Source organism: Strigops habroptila, chromosome 2 (genome assembly GCF_004027225.2).
Source record: "Strigops habroptila isolate Jane chromosome 2, bStrHab1.2.pri, whole genome shotgun sequence".
Classification (NCBI taxonomy): Eukaryota; Metazoa; Chordata; class Aves; order Psittaciformes; family Psittacidae; genus Strigops; species Strigops habroptila.
Genome location: NC_044278.2, coordinates 19,133,012 through 19,160,153, shown reverse-complemented (window position 1 = coordinate 19,160,153; position 27,142 = coordinate 19,133,012). Strand labels below are relative to the sequence as shown.

The 27,142-nt window shown below is 40.5% G+C and overlaps 1 protein-coding gene across 6 annotated transcripts; it reads left to right on the top strand.

The window, feature by feature from the left end:
• Positions 1 to 1,667: 1,667 nt before the first annotated feature.
• Positions 1,668 to 21,980, top strand: NXPE3 (neurexophilin and PC-esterase domain family member 3). Of its 6 annotated transcripts, none has more exons than XM_030476962.1 (8): positions 1,668 to 1,752; positions 3,091 to 3,141; positions 4,179 to 4,289; positions 5,402 to 5,614; positions 12,771 to 13,531; positions 15,113 to 15,186; positions 18,157 to 18,363; positions 19,320 to 21,980. In XM_030476962.1, exons 4-8 carry the CDS (start codon positions 5,522 to 5,524, stop codon positions 19,868 to 19,870), a joined length of 1,686 nt encoding a protein of 561 aa, XP_030332822.1. In that variant the 5' UTR covers positions 1,668 to 1,752; positions 3,091 to 3,141; positions 4,179 to 4,289; positions 5,402 to 5,521; the 3' UTR covers positions 19,871 to 21,980. The 6 variants fall into 6 exon arrangements, with proteins under 6 accessions (XP_030332822.1, XP_030332820.1, XP_030332823.1 ...); XM_030476960.1 differs by having other exon boundaries at positions 4,179 to 4,309; XM_030476963.1 differs by having other exon boundaries at positions 4,174 to 4,289.
• Positions 21,981 to 27,142: the final 5,162 nt, after the last annotated feature.

The following is a 27,142-nucleotide window of genomic DNA, read 5'->3' as shown; positions in this document are numbered from 1 at the left end:
CTGAGAAAGTTGGGGCTGTTCAGCCTGGAGAAGAGAAGGCTGCGTGGTGACCTCATAGCAGCCTTCCAGTATCTGAAGGGGGTCTACAAGGATGCTGGGGAGGGACTCTTCCTTAGGGACTGTAGTGGTAGGACAAGGGGTAATGGGTTCAAACTTCAACAGAGGAAGTTTAGATTAGATATAAGGAAGAAGTTCTTTACAGTGAGGGTGGTGAAGCACTGGAATGGGTTGCCCAGGGAGGTTGTGGATGCTCCATCCCTGGCGGTGTTCAAGGCCAGGTTGGACAGAGCCTTGAGCCACATGGTTTAGGGCAAGGTGTCCCTGCCCATGGCAGGGGGGTTGGAACTAGATGATCTTAAGGTCCTTTCCAACCCTTACGATTCTATGATTCTATGATTCTATGTTGGCTGCCCTTTTGGTCTTTACTCACAGATACAGAGAGTCTTAAGCACATGGAGCAGCTATTCTTTTGCTAGCAGGTGACCTTTCTCGCCTGCTTTCTTATATTTGTAGTTGCCTGTTCCTTTCCCTTCTATGGCATGGCAGTGTCAATGTTACTGTCTTTTAGTGTTCTACTTATACAGACAGATGGCTTTTAATTCTTGACCGACGCTGCACAGCACTATTAAAACCTGCTGCCTGTTGAGACTTTTGCTTTCCATCTCTGTCAAGTATTCACTAGTGTAATGTGGAGAAAAGAGGAGAAAAATAGAAGCAAGATCACTTAACTCATTCAAAATATGCTCATTAGGGTGAGGGCAGGAGACGAGAAAGCATTTAATACGTTTCATGGCTAAAGTATGTTCACAAGGAATATTTCAGCTGCTCTGTCTCTGTTCCTGGTTTTAAACAAGTCATGCATTCCTTGGTAAAAATAACATTGAGCCTTTAACCTATACAGATGCAAACAACTGCTAGCAGGTGAACGTTTTGGAAAGAGGCATTCCCAAATTATGTGGTGTTCACAAGTGATGGTACCATTCAGCTCTGGTGCAGGGTGCTAAACCCAATGCTCACTGGATGCATGTCTTTTAATGCAGCTGGCTTTGCCCAATACTGCTATCCTGTACCCGCTTCCCTAGCTCAGCTCCTGGCCTGTGGGCCAGCCGCTCCCACCTTCATAACCTTCTCGCTGTACCACACCTGCTCCCCCCCGCATTCATTTCAGGCTCAGCAGGGTGTGATCTATGTTCCCATCAGAGCCTTCTCTCTTGACTGGGGGTGCAGCTGGGGAGCCTGGTGGTGCCACCTGCGCTCTGCACCAGCCTCCCCACATCCTGGTTTCTTTGGCTTCACCCACTGTGACTCAAACATTACAGGGACTTTTATTTCTCTTTTTTCTCATTAACTACTGCTCTCTCAGCACAGAGGATGCCCAGCGATGGGTGCATGCGGTTTTACGGTTTTCCTTCCTCTTAAGATCACTATTTTCAGCCTAGTCGAGCATAGCCACCACTGCAGAACCATGCCGGGACCAGGTCCAGGTTCAGCCGGGAGCTTCCTCCGCCGGTGCCGCGTCTCTCGGCCGCGGCCTGCGCTCGCTTCCCAGTCCGGGGCCGCAGCCCCCGCCAGGCGGTGGCCGTTAGGGGCGGTGGTTGGCGGGGCGGGACCGGGGGGCGGTGCGATGGCTGCCGCCGTTGGTCTCGGGGGTGGGGCGGCAGGCGGGGCGGCGGGGCCGATGGATATACAGCCAGCCGCCTCCGGGCCGGGGGCGAGGTCGCCGCCTGGCCCGGGGGAACGGCTAGGGCTGCGGTGAGGGGATGTCGGGTGACGGCTGCGTGCGGGGCTGGCCTGAGGCGGGGGAAGGGGCGGGGGAAACATGGCCGGGGACAGCGGCGCTGTGGAGGGGCAGCAGCGGGGCGGGGGCCGCTGCAGGGAGGCCCGGCGGCCTCGGGTGCGGGTGCCCAGCTGAGGTGAGGGTTTGGGGGTTGGCGGGTGTCCGCTCGGACCCCCCGTCCCCGCGCTGCCGCGGTCGGGCCCGCCCTCACCGGCGCGCTGCGGGGGTCGCTCGGGCTTTCTGTCGGCGGCGGTTGGAGGTGCTTCCTGCCCGTGCAGGGGGTGCCGGCGGCCTCTTATGCGAGCCGCCGTGTCAGCCTGAGGCCGGCCGGTCCTGCGGCGTGTGCCCGGGCTGCTGCGCGGGGCTGCCCAGCCGCAGATGAGTGTGCTGTGGGAGGAAGAGAGAGAGAAAAAGTGCTTCCGAGGCAGTAAAATACAGCTTTACAATTTACATCGCCGGCAGCAGTACTTCCTGCTGGCTGCTTTTTGTCTCCTTCCCTTCATCCCTTACTTATGGGCTAGGACCCAGACAGCGCCCACACCGCGGTGTGGAGCAGCCTTGTTTTCCTAGAGCAGAGTAGCTGCAGGGAGCTGCCGCAAAACCGAGCTCCGGCAAGCGACCGGCGCTGACCTCTGAATGTCAGCTCCGCTCTCCGGGGAGCAATGCTGAATTAGGAGAAACGGTGTCGCGAACCCGATTTTCTGTGACTGCGTCTAGCCTAGACGCCTTGTGCCCCAGCGAAATAGGCTCGGCATCGCCAGTTAGCGGCTCGTCTGCCTTGGCGATTTGCGTGACAGCTCTTTGAAGTAGTTGCACTAATATGTGCTTTTGTAACGCTGCTGGCTTAGAGAAATACCGGGATAGAGAGCTGATAATACTTAACGACTTGGGAAAAAATCCCCAACCCCAAAACCCACCGAACCAAACCCGAAAAAACAATCCTGAGCGTGAGAGAGCTTGAAGACTATTCATAAAAATGTCACTGAGCTGTTTTTTTTTTTTTTTTTTTTTTTTCACCTTAGGCGAAAATGTGGTATGTAATAACACAGAACGTGGCTGAGAGGAGTAATGCTTAATAATAAATAGCAGAAAATTCAAAAGTATAGGACTGAAGTTAAAAGAAATTAAAATACTTAAACCACCTCCCCCCGGTTAGTGTAGAAACAAAACTAATTTTACAGGGAAGGAGTCTAACTGCTATGTTATTTTGTGTCACTGCAAGCAAACCATCAATATATGAGATTTTATTAAATATTTGTCTGTGTGTATATATATGATTCTATATATGATTTTTCCCCTCTGTTGTTTCCAAGGTTATTTTTGGCCTTTTGCGTGGATGGCTTCAGAGGTCCTCCAAGAATAGGGTAAGAACCTAAGGCTTTTTGGCATACTTACGTTATTTATGTGAAAATGAACTAGATCAATAATTCAGAGGTGATGAAACTGAAAGTATGTTAAGGCCTTTAGTATTAAAAAAGGCTCTAAACCTGTACATTTGAATGTTTTAGAACATGTGATGTTTGCAGAAATATAGAAAATTTTGAAGAAAAACTTTTGAACAAAAATATGTGGGATTAGCTTCCGTGGCCCGTTTAGGTTTGTGAAATTACATTCCATTAATTTTCAGTGTCTTGTGCTTTTCGCTGATATTCAGATAATTCTCAGCAAATTGGAAATCTAATTTTCTCTAATGTATTTGCTTCTGTTCCTCAGATGATCGTCTATGGCCTTAAATTACAATTTTAATGTATTTAGGTATATTCATTATCAGTTATGATTTAAAACCTGGGTTGGTATTTTATACAAATTTAATATTTTATACAAATTTAATAGTGCAGAGCTGTTTCAGCAGTGAATTTTTCTTGCATTTTATCAGTTTGATACTTTTACTTTAATGGATGTCTTGCTCTTTCAAAGCTTGTTCATCAGTCAGAAATACAATCTCTGTAATTCTTAGCAAAGCATTTGAAGTTTATAATCCCTATAATCCCTGTAAAGCAAGTTGATGTGGGGTCTATTTTGAGACTGTCCTGGTTATACCAGTAATATATTTCAGTTTTCTATTCTATGTTAATTTAATTAATGATTTTGTTAGCTAATTTTATATTTAATTTGTTAGCTAATTTAATATTTAATGTATCATTATGTTAATATAGTCTTAATAAATAGTATATTTTTTTCGGTTATAGTCTTTATAGAAAATTATACACAGTTTATCTAGTAATTTGATTATACTAGATGATCTTAAGGTCCTTTCCAACCCTAACCATTTTATGATTCTATGTTGTTACACTTGGTGGGTGGTTGTATGGGTAACGCTGCTTTGTTAATATTAGATTTGAAGCGATTGGTATCTTTTGACTGTTTCTCCTTGCCATCTGTTCTCTGTTTCCAAGTTTAGAACTTCTCCTTCTGCAAGAACAGTACCCTTTTTGCTTGCAAAATGACTGCCTCAAAATTGTCCCTCTAGAAAAGAAGGAAGATCCAAGTCAAACTGGACAAGCAATGAGCTGTAAGAACTCCTTTTCAACAGTTAAGTCTGTGATTTTATAATAGATCAGCTATTGGGCAACCTCAAAGAATATATTTAATGAAAGTTAAATTTCATTAAAAGCATGACTACTATTATATTGTATTAAAAGAAAAATACAAACAAAAGAAACAAAACCCAGCATCTTGCGTCTTTCACAGAAGTTTACTTTTTTACCATTAGAGTTGCATAAGAGTACATGATGTAAAAGGAATGATTAAAAAAACCCAAACAAATCAACAAACTGGACCAACCAACAGGGAGGATGTAGTCTAATGTTATAGAAGTTTTTTGAAGTTCGGTTTTAGTGCATTCAACTCTGTTTGATATCTCGTGTTTAACTGACAGGTGAAAAATATCTTTTGCCTATCCAGACTTGCTTCAGACTCTACTCTTTAAGAACAACTTATTGGAACCTCTAATTGGGTAAATGGGGAGGTGTCCAAAACCACAAGTCTTGGACTCGTGGTGGCTGGATGGTGGTTGTGTGGCCTAACAGATAAATAGGGTGGTTGTTGTTTCTTTAGTTTTTCTGGTTGCCAGAAAGAGATCTTGCACTCTTGCTTTTTTGGTGAAACTGACTTATAATGAGGTTTTTGCCTTGACATGCCTAAGATAAGTCACATAATCACAGAATCAACTAGGTTGGAAAAGACCTTTAAGATCATCAAGTCCCACTCAAGTTACCCCAGTACTGCCAAGACCACCATTAAACCATGTCACTAAGGGCCTCTTCTATACGGTTTTTGAACACTTGCAGGGACGGTGATTCCACCACTGCCCTGGGCAGCCTGTTCCAATGCCCGATCACCCTTTCGGTGAAGAAATATTTCCTAATATCCAATCCAAACCTCCCCTGGTGCAGCTTGAGGCCATTACCTCTTGTCCTATCACTTGTTACTAGGGAGAAGAGACCAGCCCCCTCCTCACTCCAAATAGTACTGTTCAGATTAACGCCACAAAAATCTGTCTTAACAGTTTTATTGTATCCATTGTTGCTGTGCACAGTTCTGTTATTTATATGCTTTCATTATTAAACTTGACTTCTAGTAATATTTTGGGGCTTAATATAGTTTTTGTAAATGCATTTGCAGGAATGAAGTGGAATTCAACTGACTTCTCTTGTGCACTACTGAGACGAAATGACATTCATGTTTGTGGTGAATGGAAGTCATGGCAGTGCCTAACATGGGAGGGAGAGGCATGAGTGGACAATGTGGCGTGACTCATTCAGATTGCAGATCTTCTGCCTGCTTATGGCAGTGCTGGCTATTGTGGTGCTGGTCCACAATTTTTTTCAGTTAGAGGTAAGTGGAGCCTGTTTCTTCTCCAAGAGGGCTTGAGCAACATTATTATTCCTCTATGAGTGTAAGGTTAGAATTGTGATGACACTTAGATACCACTTGTAATCACAGAAAATTCAGACTGGAAGGGATGTCTGGAGGTATTTAATCCAACACCTCCCTCAAAGGGCTAACTCAATTAGTTGGCTTAGATTGTGCAGGTTATTGCTGAGTTGAGTTTTGACAGTCTTCAGAGATGGTCAGTTTTCACAACCTGCCTAGGCAGCCTGTTGCAGCGCTCCACCTTTCTCGTGGCAAATAATGCTTCTCTTATGTGCAAATGGAAGTTGTCTCTTGTCCTTTTAGTGTGTGTTTCTGACCACAATTCCTCTGTAACTCCCCTTTCACTACCCCTTTAGGTAGTGAAAGGCTGCAGTTAGATCCCCTCTTGGTCTTCTCCAGACTTTAAACCAAACCAAACAAAAAAAATGTCTGGTTCCCTTTCCATCATATACTCCAGTTCCCTAATCATCTCAGGGGTTCTTAGCCAGGCTCACCAGTTTGACTGTGGTATGGGGGTGTCCCAAACCAGACGCTGTGTTCTGGGTATGGCTTCACCAAGGTCAAGTTGAGGGAAATTATCACTTTGCTTGATCATCTGGTTATGCTTTTGTTAATTCACTGCCACAATGCTATGCTGTTGACACATGATCAGTTTGCTGTGCCCCAGAATCCCTAGGTCTTTTTCTGCAGAGCTGTTAGCTAGCTAGCTGATCTCCAGTCTGTACTGATGCAACTTCTCTTTGTCTTTTCCTTTTTCTTTTTGCTGTATTTGACTTGCATGTTTAGTCATTTTACTTACCCCTTTAGTACAGTGGTACTTTCAAACTGCATTAGTCAGTAACCCTGGACTAAAGTCAAGACAGATTAAATCACCAAGGCTCTGTTCCAGGGAGCCTTGGAGGCTGACCCTGCCCATTGGCTGCCTGCCTGGCCAGACTATTCACTGCAGCATTTGGTGAGTGAGCATAATAATGCTCAGCCTAACACCTTGTTAAATTATAGCTATCTTTTATGTATGTTAGCCAATCAATAATTGCTTTATGTTTGGTTTTTTTTAGTGCCAAGTCTTATTTTTTATTTATTCCTTTTTTTCTCCTGGCTAGTGATGCCCAAATGAAATGATCGAAAAGAGTGTCTATAAAATCTCCTCTCACCCCCAAAAAGATGAAGTTGAATTGAAAGAGGTTCAGCTAAGGGCAAGGAAAATGTCTGAGCAGTCTAAAATCACAAGTGGCACAGGATCAATAACTAAAGAATGAATGTTGGTTTCCTATTCCAGTACTAGTGAAGACATTAAATAAAAAATGCAGATGTTGAATTCAAATGAAGCAGGAGTGATTTTTTATGGCTTTCATCAAAGCTGCAGAAATCCTTGTAGTAAGGCTGTGTAGCTGCTAAATGCATGTATTAAAAAATCTACATGAATTCACAGAAGAAAAATTCTCTAGCGGATCTTAAAGATGTCAACTCTAGTTTTTAAGACATCTCTAAGCCAGAAAGTGCCAGAAACAGGAGGAAATATCACAGCATGGTTTGGCCTGTATTCTTTTCTCATATATGTGCTGTTAGAAACTACTGGAAATCAAAATACTATGTTTGATGGACTTTTGGTTTGAGCTAGCATGATTATTTTTGTGTAACACAGAAGGTAGATTTTCTTTCATTATCTCTTTCTATGTTTTTAGTTTTATTTTCCCCTAGCCTCACCCCCAGGATATTACATGAAGAACAGTGTTGATATTTTGAACCTTAGACTATTTATTTTTTTAAAAACTTACATTTCTTAGAAAAAAGGGCTCTGGCAGAGCTTTGAGAGAGAAATTAAAAGTGCAGTATGAGTGTTCACCCACTAGTCATGATAAGTATCCACGTGGCTTTGATCTTTACACATCTCACATTCCAGACTCAGTTAAGTATTGTGTTGCAGGTAAATCTTTTCAGTGTAATATGCAACTCTAAACCCTTTTGTTGTCTTGACTTTTCTGAATGGACCTGCTCTGGTATTTGTCTGTGTCTTTGGCACAGCTTTCCAGGCAGTCTAGTATAGGTGCTTATGCTGATTCTTTTCAGCATAGGGATCAAAGCCAGAAAAAGTCTTAGAACATTTTCATAGAATATCTGTAACCAAAGCTGTTCAGGCTCTGGAAGGAGGGCTTATTGTTGAAAATGTATTTGTAAATGCGTCAAATATGCTTCTCATCCCCAAATCATCTAATCTAGCTGGCTGAGCTAAAGAGCTAAGGCACTTATCAGGTAGCTCCCAGCTCGACTCCCTGCTTTTTCTCTTTAGGATTTTATACTTTTTCATGTTGGAATCTTCACTCTTGAATTCTTAAACTACTAATGATACTCTCTCAACAGTCCTACCCATGTCAGAATTTTGCTTTTCTTACCTTTCTTACGTTTAAAAAAATAAAATAAAAATAAAAGCAAGCTGTCCACAAAACATTTGCTAGCCTGCTTACTGTTTAATTTGATTTTTAGTATGGAGTAACTCCTCCCTTGAGGTCCACATCTGACCACTGCTTTATAGTACCAGAAGAAATGTGTTGGGTGGGGTTTTTTTGCAAACACAGCTAGATAGATAAAATGTTCAACAGTTTAATTTTCCATGAAGTATCAGGTTTGTTGCTGAGGAGCAACATCATGCCTGTAGGATACAGGAGAGTTTGTACAGTTGTACCAATTGCCTTTAGAGTGACAGAACCACTTCAGGGCTGGTTGTGAGCATTTTTATTTAAGAGCACTTAGAAAAGAGAGTGTGTGGGGAGAGAGGCAGTTTCTTGTGTGAGAACTATGTAACAAAGTTTTTTATTCTTGCTGCTAAATTGCAGGTGCCTACAAAAGATAACTGCATCATCTTATTTGGATTATTGCTGGAACATTTGTCTGTCAGGTGATGGCTTTTTAGGATTCGCTTTGACATTTAGAGTAACTTGGCACCCACTCAGTGCTGTGAGACAGTAAAGACAGAGAACTGATCTCATGCCTGCTGTAGGCAACAAATAGGAATGAAGTACCTGGAGTGTAAAATTACTGAAAGTAAGATGACCAACCTTTCAGTAATTGCTATTTGTTCAGTTTCATTATTTGTCTGCCGCATAAATCCAGACAGTCTATTGGGCAAACTAGAACTTCCCCTCCATGATGCCTGTCATGTGGGACTCTCTTGTGGTGTTTCCTGCTCTAATGTCAGTGACATATGCAGGTTACAGTAATTGTTCTAAATGTACCAGGCCATGCTAAGGGTTACAGCTGGTAGAAGATACTGGGCTTTGAGACGGAGTTCTACCTTTTTAGCAATTGAAATATTGAATTTTTATCAACCACCAACATTATCGCGTTTAACTGAGGACAAGTGTTCATTATGGGTCTAACCAAGTACCCTGTGACCCTTCTAGGCTATATTTGAGAGCATAATTGCCTGGGTGGGGCTATATGTAATATCTAATTTTTGCTTAGTTGGCAGTGAGAATGCTAAAATCTAAGTAATTGAGCTGAAGCTTTCATTAGTTCTTCTGAAAATACATCTAAGTTTTCCCTCCTTTTTATGACATCTCTCATGCACTAGGAACAGCTTGTGGATTTATTTGCGCTTAAGTGACATGTAATCCATTCTGTTCTGCCTGTGTTACTTGGCAGAAATCCATTAAATCACTTTGTGGTCACATTTGGTTTCTGGTTAACTTCAGAATGCAGCAAATAAAAAAATATAAAAAAACCCAAACAAAAAATTACACCCCCTAAAGAAAAACAAAAAACTGTCAAGCAAACACAACAAACGAACTCTTGGGAATTGCACTAAAAATCAAGACACCATGAATGGAGTATATATGGAAATAAGCAAAGCAGGGCAAGTGTTATTCAACTTGGAGACTGTATTAAAAACTGAAAGAATTTATGTCATAAAGGAAGAGGGCTGTTGAGAAATCTTGAGGAAATGCTCTTTATCTGCCCTACTTAAAGAAATTTTATTTTTGTTTTGGCCACTAACTAGAGTAGATACCCCATAGTTCTGCATGGGTTCAGTATGACTTCTTAACTTACAGGAGCCAGAGAGATTTGGAAATGTCAGTGAAAGAGCAGGTAGGAAATGGAGTGGGGACAGACTAACCTATTAGTCTGCCTCTGGGCAAGCCATATGTATCCATAGGGATAGGAGAACTTGAGCACCTGTGTGGAGATGAGCCTGGGAAGCACTTAAAAAAAACGGAAGATCGTTTAGAAAGCTTTTCTATTCCAGTTGAGGATCTTTGGTATATTGACACTGAAGCTTTCTCTGCCTTAACTGGGAAAGGGAATCTCAAATCTCTGTAATATTTTCTCCTGTGAATAGTGTGCATGGTGTAGCTTACTTTCACATGTAAGCTGTATTATTGCATTCTGCAATAATGCATGGTCCTATTTGGGCTTGGGACAGGACTGTAAGCGTGAACAAGGATGTTAGAGAAATAATGGTCCTTCAAGATGTTGAAACAGCTGTGGTTTTACCTTCATAGAGATTTTTTTGTTTTTATTTTCCCCTTGAAGATTGACTAAGGAAATATTTATGGTATGATCTATTCCGCTTAATGGGTCATGACCTGGAGATGCTGGAGTTGAAGTGGAAGTGCTTGTCTGGGGCATTGGCTGAATACAAGTGAAGAGCTTTGGCCTTGTGCTTTGCTAAAAAGGCTGTGTAGGAGGACTGTTTTAGAGACATTGAACTGTGTTTGCTCTGTTTTTTGAATGCATGAGTTTGTTGGCTTGGTGTTCTTTGCACTCTTTTCCACTGAAATATAGGTATGCCCTTGAGAAGACTTCAGAAAGGCTAGCGAGACCATGAATGACAATGTCTGTATCTCTGACGGAAAGACTGGATTAAAAACTCTGAAGAAATTTGTAGAAGGTTAATAATAGTGATAGGTCTGTTTTTAAGGCCGCCTTAGATAGCTATCTCTCTTCCTCATTTGACAGGACTTTTTTTTTTTTCCTTATTCCCCTGACCTGAAGTACCAACCATTGAAGAACCAACCGAAGTACAGAAACTGTCTCTCAAGAGCTTACACCGAACACAAGAATTTATGAAACACACAGAAAATATATAGCTAACTTTAAAAAATATGTTCATGTAGCGATATTTGTGTTATGTATATGCATGAGCAAGTGGAAGGAAGAAGTTGTAAAGGTATTCAAAAATAGAAACTTAGCTTAATTTGAGAATGTATGTAGGCAAGATTTAGAGTAGAACTGTGCCCAAGATTCTTTCTCAGCTCTGCCTGAAATTAACTGAATTAATAAAAGTAATGTGCAGTGATACATTCTAATTTTTGACTGCTCTATTGGAAAATAGAAATAATTATGAATTACCTGAGATGGCCTTCAGGGAAAGTTTATTCAGTGCTGGATGGAAATGTAGAAAAGAAGCAAAAGCTTCTGTTATGATAATAACATCTGTGAATACAGATCTGTGAATACCTGTCAATTTACATTTTACAGTTAAAATATAGCAATTTACAATTTCAGGTTTTGTAGTTAAGTATGGACATCAATCAGAGAAGATTGTGTGTATCCATCCTACATTCTAGTGTGCTCATCCTCTTATTCTTAGGCTGATCAAAACCAGCTTCTTATGTAAGAGGCTTCAAAGGCCTGTGAGTTTCTATTGCTTGTAGGTTTATTTTTCTTCTAAAAAAGTATATTGAATCTCTGTGTTGTTCAAATGCCTTTAATATACTGGCAAAGTCAAATAAAATGTAGCGGCAGGGGGAAACTACTTAGTATGTACATGTAAATAATATTTCAATGGACTAAGAAACGTTTATAACAATAAATATGGCTAATGTAAATGCTGGGAATTTTAGTACATTACTGAGCAGCTAGTTATGGCGGAAGTAAACAGAAAAATGATCTTAAAAAAAAAAGCATAGTTTTATTTTTTTTAGAAATCTTCTCAATCTAAACTGGCATATTGCCTGATGCCATGGGAATGGTATGTTGTATAATTTTAATCTTTGCTTAAAAAATTATTTGCTTCTCTATGACACGCAAGTATGGGTAAAGTTCTGCAACATACACCTGATTATTAAGTACTCATTGACTGTGATTTTTTACATATTTGAGGTGTAAGTTTGGATTTTCTGATTAGAAATCTCACAGGTTGCTGTGGAGTCTTTGTGCTGTGCAGTCATTTGCATAAAAATACATTTTTGGACGCTGATCGGAGATCACAGCAGAAACCCCCTCTCTTAGTCTAGCACTGTTTTAACTATTTCAGTTTTTAAACTCTTGTGTGGATTAGGGAATGCTTTGCTTGTGTTTCATTTGACTCTAGAAGCAGCTGTTTATAGAGTTTTAAAATCTTAAATATAAAAAAAATGTTCTTTTTTTTCTTTTCCTGTTTAGTCCTGGCTTGTCCTAGACTATTTTACTTGCTCACCACTTCATGAATTCATTGCCCCTGAAGCATTCCTTTCTTTTCTTCCATTTCTTTCAATCTGTACATTACAGGGAAATCCACGTTTCAGATAATTAGATAGGAAGCAATGTGAATGTAAGCAGATAAGTGACTGCAGCTGTTATATGTAGCAGACTCCTGTAGAAGGCATGTGCAGAGTATGCCTCAGCTTCATCTGTGCTGTAATGTCTCAAAGAAACCCTATTTCCTTGCTTTATATTGCGCAGCTGTTAGACCTCATTGTGCTCAAAGACTATAATGTTGCTACAGTAAGAAAATTAAACATGAGTTACAATTTACTATTTAATTATACAACCTTCTGTATTTTTTCTTCCAGATTGCTGATATTTACTGAATACACATTTATATTTATTTATATTTAAATATACATTTAGCCAAAATGCTAAAAAAAAAAAAAAATTTTTTCCACAGAAAAGGGTGGACCTGATTTATGCGTTAAAGCCTCTTTGCCAGAGCAGGGTAACCACACATTGCCTACCTGTTTCTTTGCCCATGGTAAAAGTAATAGATCTGTGTCTCCTAGTAAAGTTGCTTCATTTGGTCACATTTAAAGCTCTGTAAAGCAAAGCCCAGTTCTTGGTATCATTTGATGACAAAGCATCCATTATTCACAGTGTTTCATTTAACAGCACAGTTTCAGGTAATCTTTTTCCTCCTCAGCACCTGGATGATGACACAGTTTCAGGATCAAATTGGATAACAGAAAACAATGTTGAGCATTCTCTATCACAGACAACCAAAACTACCAGGAAGCCTTACTGTGGTTATAAGCAGCAGACTTTGTCCAAAAGGGAACAAGTGGAGCAGGAATCATTGCTTGCTGCAATACAGTGGCCGAAGTCACCTGATGGCAAAATTGCCTTTGTGCAAAGCACTGATCCCACGCGTAGTGACTTTGTGATTGTGAAACCCAACGGGTTCTTCCAGGTGGGTGATCAGTTAGAGGTGCTTGTTCGTATGAAGGATTTCCAAGGAAAACCTAAGCAATATGGTGGCGACTATCTACAGGCACGAATTCACTCTCCTCTGCTGAAAGCTGGAGCAACAGGAAGGATTGTAGATTGCCACAATGGCCTTTACAAAGTCTTCTTTACCTTGTTTTGGCCAGGGGAGGTCAAAGTTTCTGTATCACTTGTCCATCCTAGTGAAGCAATCCAAGTCCTCCTGCGTTTACGAGAAGAAAGGCCCGACAGGGTATATTTCAAAAGCTCGTTCAAGTCTGGGAGGTATTCAGAAACTACTGAGTGCAATATTTGCCTGTCTGGGGATCTCCCTGTCTGTAACTTCACAGATCTCTACACGGGTGAGCCATGGTTCTGTTACAAGCCTCGAAAACTCCCCTGTGCCAGCCGAATCAGCCACGCCAAGGGTGGATATCAAAAAGGTCTTCTGACACGAGAGGAAAGCCTCTTTTTCCAAAGGTATGTGTGCTATTTAATTGATATATATCCAGTCAAGTATTATTTTTTTAAAGACAAACTTTAGGTTATTGGCGAAATATGACAGGTTGCCTTAGAGGAGGTGTGTATCTGCAGAAGCAGAAGTTTGATGTGAGTTGTTGAATAGTTTCTTCCCCTCCATTCAGCTGTGCAAGAACACAGTAATCCTAAACTAAAGAATCTTGGAATGTCATTCTCTATGCGTTGAATTCAAGCCTCGTGCACCTGCTAAATTAAAGAGCATGCTGTTTAAATCTGGTGGTGGTTTGAGGGACTATTTCCTTATTTTGTTTCCACACCTACACTTGCAATACCAATAACAATGCTTTTAGATGTTTTGAGGGTTTTTTGGCCAAGTCTGAACTACCTAAAAAAGCCCAAGTTTTAGGTTTACTTTTACACAAAATAACAATTGCTTTCACCCTCAGCAAAGGCCATCTTGCATCTAATGCAATGTGTTCCTTTTAAATCTTTAGAATAATTTTAAGTCAGTCACGAAGAAAACACCTGGTAGAACAAACCACTGAGCAAAATCTTTGCAAGTGGAAATGATCAGTGCGTGTTACATAAAGTGTTGAACTGAATTAGTTTCACAGACATCTTTGTCTTCTGCATTCAGCATTTTTAAAGAAACGCATCTCTTAGCGCATGGGTAGATGTGATAGAACTGCTTCTGGATATACCCTCAGCTGATATTAGACACAGTTAGCTACTGTGTAGTGTCAGAACTGCAGTTGTAGGCTACTGCCTCATTCTCCAAAAAAGATCTTGAAGTATTGCAGTAGTATGTCCACTTGAGGTTTAAATTTTGGAAAGACTTTAGAGTAGCAGCTCCCAATAGTTTAATTAGGAAAGTGTGTGTGCATGTTTGTAACAGAAGGCCAGTGCTTAAGGGGTTAAGCTTTGTTTCTATATTCATCAAATTGCTGTCCTACTCGAAGACCAAAATTATTGCTGGAGATCTCTGAACATCAGCTGGTACTACCATCTCTCCCAGAGTCAGGGGATACCACTTCTAGCCTAGTCTAGAGCTAGAACTGCAGGCAGTGGTGGTGCTGGACTGCCACAAGCTCCACTGTGTGCTGCAGAGCAGGCTGTGGGATTGCAGGGGCTGAAAGCAGTAACTGCCTCAGCAGAGGTATTTTTTGTGATAGGCACCTGTAGAGCACTGGCAGAGCTGGGAGCTGCTGCTGCAGCAGTCTACCTTTCAGTGGCTTGTCTCCTGGCAGTGGTACATGTACCACAAGTTGAGAAGTTCTCTCTTTGTGGTAAATCCGCCAAAGCACCTTGCAGACCTCTGATAGCTTTATCTAGATTTGTGCCAGTAAATGTGTGCGCAAGATTTGTGTACTAGTGCCATGAAATTTTGAATTCTGATTCAGAATAGTGATAGTGGAAAATAATACAGAATGAATTCAGCTATAGGAAGTAGAGTAAATTTAAATAAAAAATTGTTAGTGAGTCCTATGTACTTATTTGAAGTGATTAAAAAAAAAATAATTAACATTACCTTCAAATTTTACTGTGAATTTTACAAATTTTTTATTTTTTTTTTTCCTCAAGTGATGTGAATATCAAAAGGCCGATACTCTCCAGTGGACCTGATTCGGTGATTGTAAAGCCCAAGGCATTTACAGGTAAAGTGAACTTCATAAGATTATTGTTTGTAATTAATAACTAAATTTATAAAAAGAACAATAGGCATGAGGTAATAATTGATTTGTTTGTTTTCATAGCACGGAATAAGAATTAACTTTAAATTTGTATTGAGAAGATGAAGGCTTTTGGGCATTAACTGCAATGTAAGTTCAGTACTAACAACAAAATCATTTAAAATTACATACATAAATGAAATTCTTAGCAAAAAATAATAATAAAAAAGGTTGTTCTCTTCAAAAGTGTCTTTTTTCCTAGCACTGACTCAGAGTTGTAAAATGTCTTACAGTAATTGCTCGCCAAACTCTCAAGTTACTCTGGCAAACCCAGCTATGTGGCATTTCTTAATTTCTTTCTTTAAGAATTTGGACTATCAGATTTTGACAATTTACATGTAAGCATTACTATCATTTGTTTAACCACATGATGTCACAACCTACAGCTGTGGGCCAGAACCTAATTGTTCTTCACCCTGTCTAAAAAACACAAGAGACAGTCTATAGTAAGTTAAACTTAGAGGTTTTATCTCATTCATATCCATATGCATCTAAAAGCCTGCATGACTCATTTTGCACGATACACAGAGAATTACTTCTTGATTGAAAGGATTTCAGATGTGTTTTCATAAGGTTGTAGGAGACTTTAAAGACAGAGTTCATGGTATGAGCAATAATGTCTTAACAGAAAACAGCCTACAGCATTTCTTGCTGTTAGTTTTGCCGTTCACTAATAAAACAGTGCTGCTGTTAGGCCAGCAGCATTTCTCCCCCTTTCTTTCTCCAGATCCTTTAGATGAGATGTTTTTTGTTGCTTTTTTTATCCTATACATTTCCTCACAGAAACTGCTGCAAATTTGCAATTTGATTACCCTTCTTTCAGGAGTTACAGGTGATCAAAGCCTGTCTGTGTTTCCTGAAGATTAATGCTGGGTTAGAAAGGGTTGATAGGAGTAGCACAGTATTCCTTGGGGAAATTCTGCCTAAGAACAGTTTCTGAATAAATAAACTTAATACATTGGTATAATGGTGGCGGATGTATGGATTTTTTAGGATTGATGGCACACATATTCGTTGTTCTGCTGTTCTTGTTTTTGCACATACGTTTCCGTTTGGGGGTAAATGTAGATCAAGCTGATATTTAAAACTTTATTTTTCTGAAATACAAGCTTTTATTTCTATTACTGGTTTGTAACTGTTCAGATTGGAGCTTTTACTCTCTTCTATAAAATCCAGAAGTAATAGCTTTCTAAATTCTGGAGCAAAACTGATATGATACTCTGCACAGATTTGAAATGGTGGTGTTAGGTTTAGCATGAGGCATCAAAAAGTTGTTCTAGCACCATTTTTATCTATTTATGTATAGTCTAAGAATTGATTTAAGAGATAAAAAGTGGAAATGTTTTTACATCAAAATTTGAGAAGTAAATGAACTGAAGTTGTGAATTCACATGATGAATTATTCCTTAATTACATGATCATATGAAGGGTTTTTTCCTTTTCTTTGTAGGATTCCTGTTTTATATATATTAGAGGAGTCAACATTACTAGTTGGGTTTTTTACTCTTCCTTCATTGTTCCTCTTGCCTGATTTAAAGAATCATCCAGAGATACAATTTTCTAGTGCCTTGTCCTGTGGTACTCATCGTTATAGTCTTCTGTGTTATACAAACAGAACAGTAGTTTGCTTTTTACGGTGTCCCTGTAAAAACTTAAATGTTAACTGAGCAAGTTAATGTCTGCTAATGCAAGACACAGAGAACATTGCAGACAGTGAGACCAAACATGCTGGTTAGGAATGGGTGTTTAAAGATGTCTATGGTCTGATTTTACTGAGTGTTTAGAGTTTGGCTACACCTGTGTTATAGTGAAGCATCTACCAGAGAATGCTTGGAATTTCTCTGCATGTACTTTTATACAGTTACAACAGTCTCTGGCATGATTTTGGCCATGGCAATGTTTGGCTGACATACCCATGAGACTGCAGCTTCTCTTCCTCTAATCTCTGGCCCTTGCTTGCAAGGTATTGTCCGATGTCTGCAGGTTTGATAGGCATCCTATGGAACAGAACTTCCTTGGGGTAGCCTCATTACTCCTCAGGGGGCCGCCTATCTCGGGCAGTAAAAGGAGAAGGGGCTAGGTAGCAGAGAGAAAGTATGAAATCCATGGAATTAGAGGCTCTCGTAATTCATACATTCAAAGGACACGCACAAAATTCCTGATCATAGCTTTAATTCTGGCATTTCCAAGCTTTGGAGTCCTTACAATCCGGATTTCACTCTTGTAGCCTGTGTGGTTGCAGCAGGAGTGTCGGGGTGCGTGTGCAATTCCATAGGCGGGTTTATTTTGTTTGGTCGCTTGTTTTTTTGAGTGGTCTCAGGCTGCCGCGCTGGGGCTGGTGACCCGCGCTGCCGCTGGGGGGCAGCAGAGCGCCGCGGCACGGGGTGTCCGTGCTGCACCCACCCTTGAGCGCTTCTGTCCAAGTGTTGGAAGGTGGCAGGTACTCACTACTTTGTACTTTATCATCAGATACACCATTTAATGTGAACCAAGTGAAACCGTAATAGTTCAGTCAACTCTGCCAATAGTTGCAGGTTTTGCTGCAGAAGTAAGGGGTGAAATGCTTGAGCTTACAGAATTGTGATGCATCAAGCTTGAGAACTGTGATGCATCCAGGCTGGATGTGGTTCTGGGCAACCTGATCTAGTTGAAGATGTCCCTGCTCATTGCAGGGCGGTTGGACTAGATGACCTTTGGAGGTCCCTTCCAACCCAAACTATTCTATGAATCTATGATTCTATGAACATTTTAATCTGTGCGATACATCATATTCTTTTGCTTTAAACTAGGGAAGATGTTCATACACCACTGATGATACATCCATGAAGGTTACGGTGGTTGGTTTTTGATATACATTAATTTCAATTAAGACAAATAAGAATTTGTCTCTTCCAGATTCAAGCAGTATGGACAGAGCTGAAGATTCCACAGATTCCCCTTCTGGCTATTATTATGAAGATCAGTGGAGGTCCAGAACACACTGGATCCATCATTTTAACAAGTCAGATGATATAACCAAGTGCTTACAAGGAAAAGTAATCCATTTGTTTGGAGACTCTACAATAAGGCAGTGGTTTGAATACCTGACAGCATTTGTTCCAGGTTAATTTTTAAAAAAAATTTTTTTTTTTTTTTTAATTTGGCTTTGTCCTTAAAGCACTTTGCAAAGCTTTATTTCTAACATCTCAGACATACAGTTGGTCTTGTTGAATGACAGTGGCAACATAAAGGAAGAGGAAAGACAAAACATTACTGGGAGTCCTGGTAGAGAGGCAGTTAGTCAAAAGTTAGAGCAGACACTGGAAGCATGTAGGCCTTGGAAATGGGGCCACAAGGTGTCTGCAAATTTGTCCTTGTCCACGTTTCACCAGTGAGGACTGCTGCTGTGGCTGTGAGTTAAGGTGGCCACCTAGGGGGCATGGCAGAAGTCACTTAGGGTTGCTTTATAAGGCCTTGCAGCATCCCAGTCACATGACTGACTTTGGAATGATACTTCACTCTATCCAATGACTTTCGTTACTGTTGATCGGTTTTGAGCCCTTTCTTGTACTTTCCTTATTTTAACCTAAGTAACAGAATTTCAGTAACTAAATAGATATTCCTTCCTCGCCCCTTAGCCCTAAAGTGGTTAAATTGTGTTGGAATACAGACTTTGAGACTCCTTAATGTCTGTAAGTTGAAGTAATCTTTAAATTTAATGGAGTCCTTAAGTTGCCAGGAGGGTTCCCATGGACACTGGATTCATAGGGCAACAACAACTGAAGGACTCTATTTGGAAAATATTTTTTATGAGAGAGAGAAGGAAATATTTTGGGAAAGGCATGGACAGCCTTGTGAAGTTGAAGTGTGCTGTCTTGCAGATTTCAACACCCAGAAAAAACACTGAAACATGTAGCTGGCACAAGCATGACACACATCTTCTGTTTCATTTTAGAGTTCTCAGAATTATGCTCAGATTTCCTTACCTGATGCTGCTTTTGCCCTGTGGTCCTAGCATCTTTTTGGCAGTTTTAATGTCTTATACCGTCTTTCACTAATGCTCGCTCTTGGGTTTTCAGATCTAGTGGAATTTAACCTGGGGAGTCCTAAGAACGTGGGGCCTTTCATGTCTGTGGACCTGAAGCACAATATCCTACTGAAGTTCCGCTGTCACGGGCCACCCATTCGCTTCTCCACAGTCTTTAGCAGTGAACTGCGTTACATTGCCAATGAACTGAATGGCATAGTGGGTGGGAGAAACACGGTGATAGCCATAACTATATGGTCGCACTTCAGCACTTTCCCTGTGGAAGTGTATATCCGACGGCTGAGAAACATTCGGAGATCAATTATTCAACTGCTGGATCGCAGTCCCAAGACTTTAATAATCATCAGAACTGCTAATGTTCAGGAGCTTGGGCCAGAAGTGAGCCTCTTTAACAGTGATTGGTATTCCTTTCAGCTTGATTCTGTCATGAGGAAAATGTTCTCAGGAATTGCTGTGCACTTTGTGGATGCTTGGGAGATGTCTCTGGCTCACTACCTGCCACATAACTTGCACCCAAAAGAAGTAATTGTTAAGAATCAAATAGATACATTTTTATCTTACGTGTGCCCTTTGCAAACTTAGCACAAGTAAGTATCCTTATGTCATCTTTTTCTATAGCTGAAGTAAAGTTGCTCTTTGTCAGAGCAATCGAAGTAGGCTGGATGGTATGGAAGAACTCTGGTTTTTGTACTTGCATGCAGTATGAGTGGGCGGCCTTAACTCTGGGTAGCTGTGAAGCGTGGTAGAGTTGATTGTTCAGGCCATATCTTCCTGCAAGGCTGATTCCTGTCAACCTTATCATTTGTATCTGAGATTATTAGAGAGCACTTTAAATTAAATTGACAGGATTCAATAAGAAATTACATGGGTTATTAGCTTTACTAGTTGTCTGCACTGTATGCTTAATCCATATGACACTGATTCTGTTGTCAGTCTAGCTGCTCAGAACTGTGTGTGACGCCTGGGAAAGATTCTGGGAGTGATCTTTCAGAGTTTGAGGGACATCGCTCTCCAGCTGTATGTCAGAGAAGCACAGTGTCTGTTTGTGTTTCAAAGTCCTAATTAGAAACATGAAGTGAGTGTACCAAAATCACTAATGTCAATCAGGGAAGCACAATCAAAATAACTATAGTATTACATCATCACGAATTTGCTGAAATGTAATAGAGCACACTAGTTAGGCAACCTTGGTGTTTATAGATGGCTGCTAAATAATGCAAATAGCCAGTATTTTAGCTTGATATCCTGTACTACTGAATCTCTTCTGAGCTTTGACACACCGTCTACTTCTTGATTTATCTGTAATGGAGAAATGTGTATATTATGACCTCAGAGAAGACACTGTCTCAGGAGTTTCTGCAAGTTCAAGTTGCAGGCTCACTTACTTGAAGCTTGAAGCATTTACTAATAAAAGTGTTTCCCTTCCCTGTAAGATAAAGCTCTTCACTTATGTTCCTGTGAAGCATCATTCATATGTTGTGTCTGTGTGGAGAAGCTAAGTGATGTGAATACACTTGATGATGTCTGGCAAATGGGTAACACTAACTGGCACGCACTAGTGTCCAGGCCATGCTGTGATGCCCCTTCTGATTTATTCATGAGCTTCACTGCTGCCAATATAAAAGTTCAAAAAAATCGCACCCAAAAGCCAAGCACACAGAGGGTTGCCCTTCATACAGGTGCTTGGCAAATATCTGTGGTTTTGCTGGTGTGAAAGCTGGTGGCTCTTGGGCCTTTTGGCGTGATGGTTTCTGCTGCTCACTTGATTGAGCCTGTCTATAGCTTTAGCTCATAGCACTTTGAAAATTCAGCCCCTAAGTTAAGCAGCAGTGTTCCATGATGTCTTATTTCTGGACGCACTCAGGCCATAGCTTGTCTTTACCATTTGCTTTACTGAGAAATGTGTCAGAACAGTAGAGGAGTGCTTCTGAAGCAGCTCATCATGCTTAAGGAGAATATGAAAGCTGAGTCTTTGTGAGCAAACTGAGAAGATTAATGAGGCAAATTGGTAGGTGGCCCAGAGTGGCATAATTGAAATGTCTTCATATTAGAAACATTTTACTCTTTGCCAGGTTTGCTGCTATGTTAGGAAGGTTGTGTTCTTGTTGCTGGAGCACCAAGAGAGCTACTGCTACTAACTACAGGAACGGTGTTTTTATTTTGTTTATTTTAAAGGACAGCTGAGAACTGTTTTAAAAACAAATGTAAATGCTTTTAGGATGTAAGAGTCTGCCAATAACATCCATCTAGAAACTTACCAATTTTATAATGTTTAAAAATTACTGGAGTCGCATACACTGAAATAGCATTTTTACTTAGCTTTTCACATTAGAATTAAGGAGGTCCAATTTGCCAGTTCCTACTGACAACTGCTTCACATAGTATTTGTCCATACATTAGCTTTAGGTAACTATTTTTTACTTTAATGTGTTCATGGAAATTTATCCTCTGCTAAAAGGAAACCACAGTAATTCAGGTCTGGGAAGGTAAACCACCACAATGCAAAATGACTTTTCATCTTTTCTAGATGTGTTTTTTTTTTTAAATAGGTAGAGTAGAACGCTTTCATCCTGAATAACAAATCTATACAAATAATGTTAATGAAAATAAGACTTCAAACTTTTACTTTGAAGGAAACTACTTGATTTGTGGACTAACCATTTGGTTTTCCTCATAAAGCCATTATCATGTGTGAAAGTGTTGTGTCAGCGTGTTTCTTCTCTGAATGTTGTAGTGCTCACCATTGCTCTTTAACAGCAGGTTTATACCGCTGTTAGCTTCCAGGAACAGATAGAGAAGAACATATTTTTTTGACTCTTTTGACAACTGAGGGAAGAATATGGTTGCTATTAGCAAAGATGTCTAATTGCCTTCTGGTAGAACCTCTCCCTTTTAGATTAATTAGATTAATTTTTTAATAATAGATGAACTAACTTTTAGGAAGTGTACTTGAGAGAAATTGCCAGTTGATTTGAAATGAGGACTAGTAATTTCATTGGGCTCTGGAATAGACAGGGAGAAGAAAGGGAGAAACTGAGGCTTTACTCATGTTTTAAGGTGAAGGCTGGGGACACTATGCTTTTATACATCATTCAGTTGAACTATAAAGGGTTTTTCATTTCTATTCTTGTCTTGTTACCAGTTGCACCAGTTGTATATGTACTGTATATATGGAAACACAGAAGCAATAAAATATTTTTAAATGGGTTTCTTTAAACCTTCAAGCTTCTAAATGGATTTTAATAGGAATTTAAGAGGTTGGCTATTTTTCAGGTTACTTAATATGAAACAGGACTGGAAAGGAATTTCTCAGTTATCAGTTAAATGTCTTTTTACATGTAAGAATTTATTTAATGAGATTTTTCAAAGCCCCACCTTCCTTTTCTTTCCATTTTCTTCACTTGAAGGGGAGAAATCGTATTATTTTTTAATATTTTCATTCTTGTCCTGAGCCTTTTGATTATTAACCTTTCAATACAGAGGGGTTTTTTTTTCCTTTTAAATTTCTTTATTCAAATAAAAAAGCCCAGTGAAGAAATATTTTTATGGTGTTTATCAGAAGATTTCAGAGCAATCATTTATAAAATACATCAACTCCATTTTATAGATTAGACTCACACATGGTGATTTTCTGCACCTGATATTTTGAGAGTCTTGTTTCTCATATCTATCATTAAGCTGATTTTTCATTCTAAAGATCTGGTAAAAACATTAGTTCAATTGTTGGTGAAAAGACAGAACAAAAAGCAGAAGTTTCTCTTTTTTCAGGCTTTCAATTGTTGGTAATTCCATCTGCTATGCAGCACTATTTCTTTATGAGATTCAATTTACCATTTTTCATTATTTTACTTGTTAGAGGTAAGCTTTTAAAAATGGGAACTTTGCTTACTAGAAGGGTCTGTAGGACTTTTTATGTACTTTTTATGCACAGGCAACAATTCCATGTGTGACAAAACCGAAGATTCGAAGTTAATTCCTGGAAAGGGTGAGGGTACTGGGGTTCTGCTTTCGTTTTGTTGCAAAAGTGTGGGTTAAAACATTGTTCCACTCATGACAGTTTAAATAACATCAGAAAACTTCAATCACAAACATGTATTTATTGTTTAAAGCACTTAGTTCTTAAGTCCAGATCACTCTGTGCTTAGTCTCTACTCATGTATTTAGACTGTCTGGAAGACTCTTGTTATCTGTTGGTAGCAGAGAAGGACTCTATATCTGTGTGTTAGAGAGAGAACTTGTTTCCAAAAGGTTTTTTTTTCCATGTATATTGTTGAAATGTTTACAATACAAAGAAGACTCTAACCTCTTTTATTTCCTGATGTCATCAGAAAAGCAATTTAAATAGCCAAAAAGCTCAAAGAATAAGAAGTTCCTAATAAAGAGGACAAGTTTACTTAAACTATTTCATCTGATTTAGTCTCAGTTTATCCTATTTGCTGTAACCCCACATACATTATATTTTTATAGTTGCATAGTAGTTTCCTTCGTTTTACGTATTACATTTTTGCCCTGTGTGTAGGGTAGAAGTTTCACAGTATGGTTCATAGATTAGGATCACTTAGAAAAGTGATTTTTTATTTTTTTTTTTTCCTGATGATGTGTATTTGGAGGGGAGTGATCTGTGCAAGCCATACAAGCTTGACATGAAACTTGGAGCTGAAGTACACTGATGTTTCCTCTTGTCAGTGTATCAGGCCTGACACGTAATAAAAGCTTGCACCTAACCTGGGCTTCCTTTGTTGAGTGCTTTTGCAATGCAACCAGCCAGTAGGAAATCCTTAAGCCACTTCAGTTAAAAAAGCAGTGTGAAGGACAGAGGAAGTGCAGTGTGGTCATTGCTTCTCTAGGTTATGAAGAGTTTTTACTTCAAGTAATGGAATTAAAATTGAGAGAACTGTCTTGTAAGTCAGTAGGTCCGTTCAAGGCCCATAGGACACCCCATGCATCTTCCTGAATCTGGATCTTTGAGTCTTTCATGAAATGTTAATTCACTGCGGTGCTTGTCACCCCGACCTGAATTCTCAAGCAATATAACCTGGCTTGTATATATGCAGTGACTCTCTAAAATCCTGTCCAAATTACTGTTTCCTCCTTCACTGTTGGTGTTACTGGTCTCTTGCGGAAATATTCAACAGCCTTTTGTGGTGAAATAAGCAGGTCTGCTCTGTGAGTCTGTTGTGGTGATTTGCACAGGAACTTTTCTGCTTGGAATGGGAGAGGGATTTTATGTGAGGATGCTAGAGAATTAAGAGCATGTAAGTTGGTTTGTTTGAGCCCCAGATGCAGAGTGACCACATCACTAAATCTAATTGAAAGTACAACATGCGCATCCTGACAGTGTCACTTGGTGTAGGTTTAATAGATTCGTGAATCCTTAATGGATGTGGCCAGAAGAGGGCTTTGAGGCACTGAAAAAGAGCCTGGGATGACTGTCACATGAAAAACATAAGCCACGATGTAATAGCCTTAGTGGTGGTTTGTTTTCTAACTCCTGGGTAGCTGTATTTTAAAAACAAATGGCATGAATGCCACTGGATGAAACTCTTTTACTTGGAAGTCATTTTAGAGTGAAGTGTAGTTGATGACGTGGACATTGATTAACTTGATAATTCTCAGATTGGCTTAAGCTTGTCCTCATGATTTTTTTATTTTTTTTTTTTGTCCCCTAAATATTCTCTTATATCTGATTTCCCTGCCCACCTCCTCCCCCTACCCTGAAGTCACAAAAGCATCCAGAGGAATAAACTTTACCGGGATAGAACAGTCCATCTCAAGTCAGTTCTTCCTGCAGTGTAGAAGATCTAGCAGACTCTGTGATCTGACAGCAAGACCATGCTATGACAGTCAGTGTTGCCTGGTTCAGCCATCCATTAAACATTTTGTCCTGCCCCTCCACTTGTTATTCTCTCCCTTCTCTGCCCAGATCTGAAAATAGACAAGTGCTTTTCTCCCACTGCCCTCACGCTTGGGCCCTCTATAAAAGCCTGATATTTTTTGATATGGGGCTCTCCCTTTCCACTCTCAGTCTCTGCTGCAGGTTGTTTGCAATGGTCAGGACTGGTTATATGACAAGCACTACTGCTCTGCCATGGTGTGGTAGCCTGTTCTAAAGGACCTTGCAAAAGAGGTTCCAGTAGGACATGCCCGTTGGAGTTCAGGAGGCGAGAGGCATGGCAAACGTACCTGCAGTGAAAGAGCCATGACAAATTCATGTGTTTTTCCCCTCTCACCGTCATGTGCTCAGTTCTTTCCATTCCTGCCTACCCTTTGGTTTACCCTGGGCTGGGTGAGTCACGTTTTCCAGTCCTGTCTGCCCTCTTTCTCTGCCTGAATCAGCTTGTCTGAGAGATTTTGTTGCTTGCTGCTGGCAAGGCAGCCATTGCTGTCTTTAGCTGTTTCTTCCTTCTAATGGTTTCTTCTCTTTCTGCTCCACCTTTGCCATTTTTGACCCCGTATTTGTATTATTATTAGCTTCTGCTGTGTCTCATTTTTGCCTTTGCTTCGATTAGTAAAAGTAGAAAAAAAGTTACTTTAAGAAAAAAAGATACTGTCATAAAAATACAACAAAAACCGTTCAAGAGCTCCAGTAGCAAGCAGATATTACAATTATTTTATATAATGTAAAATGTGTCCAATATATATGTATCTTTCATTCCCAACAATTTCATATCCACAAATGTCTTCCTGATGTTCTGTTGTTCTCATTCTTCTGTGCAACAAATATTGCTACAAGAATATTTTTTTTTTCTGACTGAAGTCATGAGTCTTCACCCTGCCCTGTTGCACATCAGCTGTTTGGCTGTGGTGTTGTTACTCTGCCCTTCTAGTTCCCGGTTTGTTTCTTGTCATATTTGGATTTTCCTTTGCTTTGCAGCGGGGATTGCTTGTTTGCACAGACGAATGGTTCCCAGGAGGGGGCTGACCATTCACAGCAAACGACAAGTGCTTCCCATAGCTTTAGGAGCCAGAGCACCAGAGCTGCCCTGATTCAAAAGGCAGTGACTCCTGGCAAGAAAGGGATGGAGAAGTTGGATGAACTGAGTGGTGCTCCAAGTGCTGCTCCTACTGCCCGTGTGTGTTGGGCCATACATGCCCCTCTGGGGCTGCAGCCTCTTTTCTTTGCAAAGAGACATCTTGGTACCTTTAGAAGGCACTCAGAGGCCTCATGGGTCCATGATGGCAGCACATTTTGCTCCACAGTTGCTGTGAGAGAGAGCAGGGGACAGGTCTGGCTGGGGCACTGCCCTGCTGTGTATTGGACAAGTCTGAGGGCTGCAGGCCTTCAGTGAGTGGAGAGTCAAATACCAGCCCTGGCTGGAACAAACCACCCTTATTTCAAGGAAAAGTATTGAGCCCATCAAGATTATCAGTTGAACATGTTCCAGTGATATAATACATCTGCGAACAGGAAGATGGAGCCCACGCAGCGTTTCCTGCCTGCAGGGGGAAGGTTTCAAAATTGCCACCTTTGGGAAGGAGATGATCTCTCCTATGTCCCTCCTGCAGCTTGCGGAGGCAGGGCAAGAGCAGAGTCTGAGGGGGTGTTTGTTTGTTTGGTTTTAACATCTACATTCCAGCGCAGGAGGCAGGGGTATAAGTGGCTCGGTGCTTTTACTGTGCTGGTGCCAGTTGCTGTGAGCCGTATGTGTTGACTGGGCTTGGGAAAGGGTACCAAAAGGGACTGAGGCCAAGCACTGTTTGCTCTGAGAAGATTTGGGTGTCCTGTCCTTGCTTGTTGTGTTTTATAAGCATGGAGAATCCTGGTCTGTGTCACTGCTGAAAGGAGAAGAAGCAGGAGTATGATTCAGATGGATCTGCTCACTTTTTAGGAAAATCCTGGAAACTTCTTCGCTG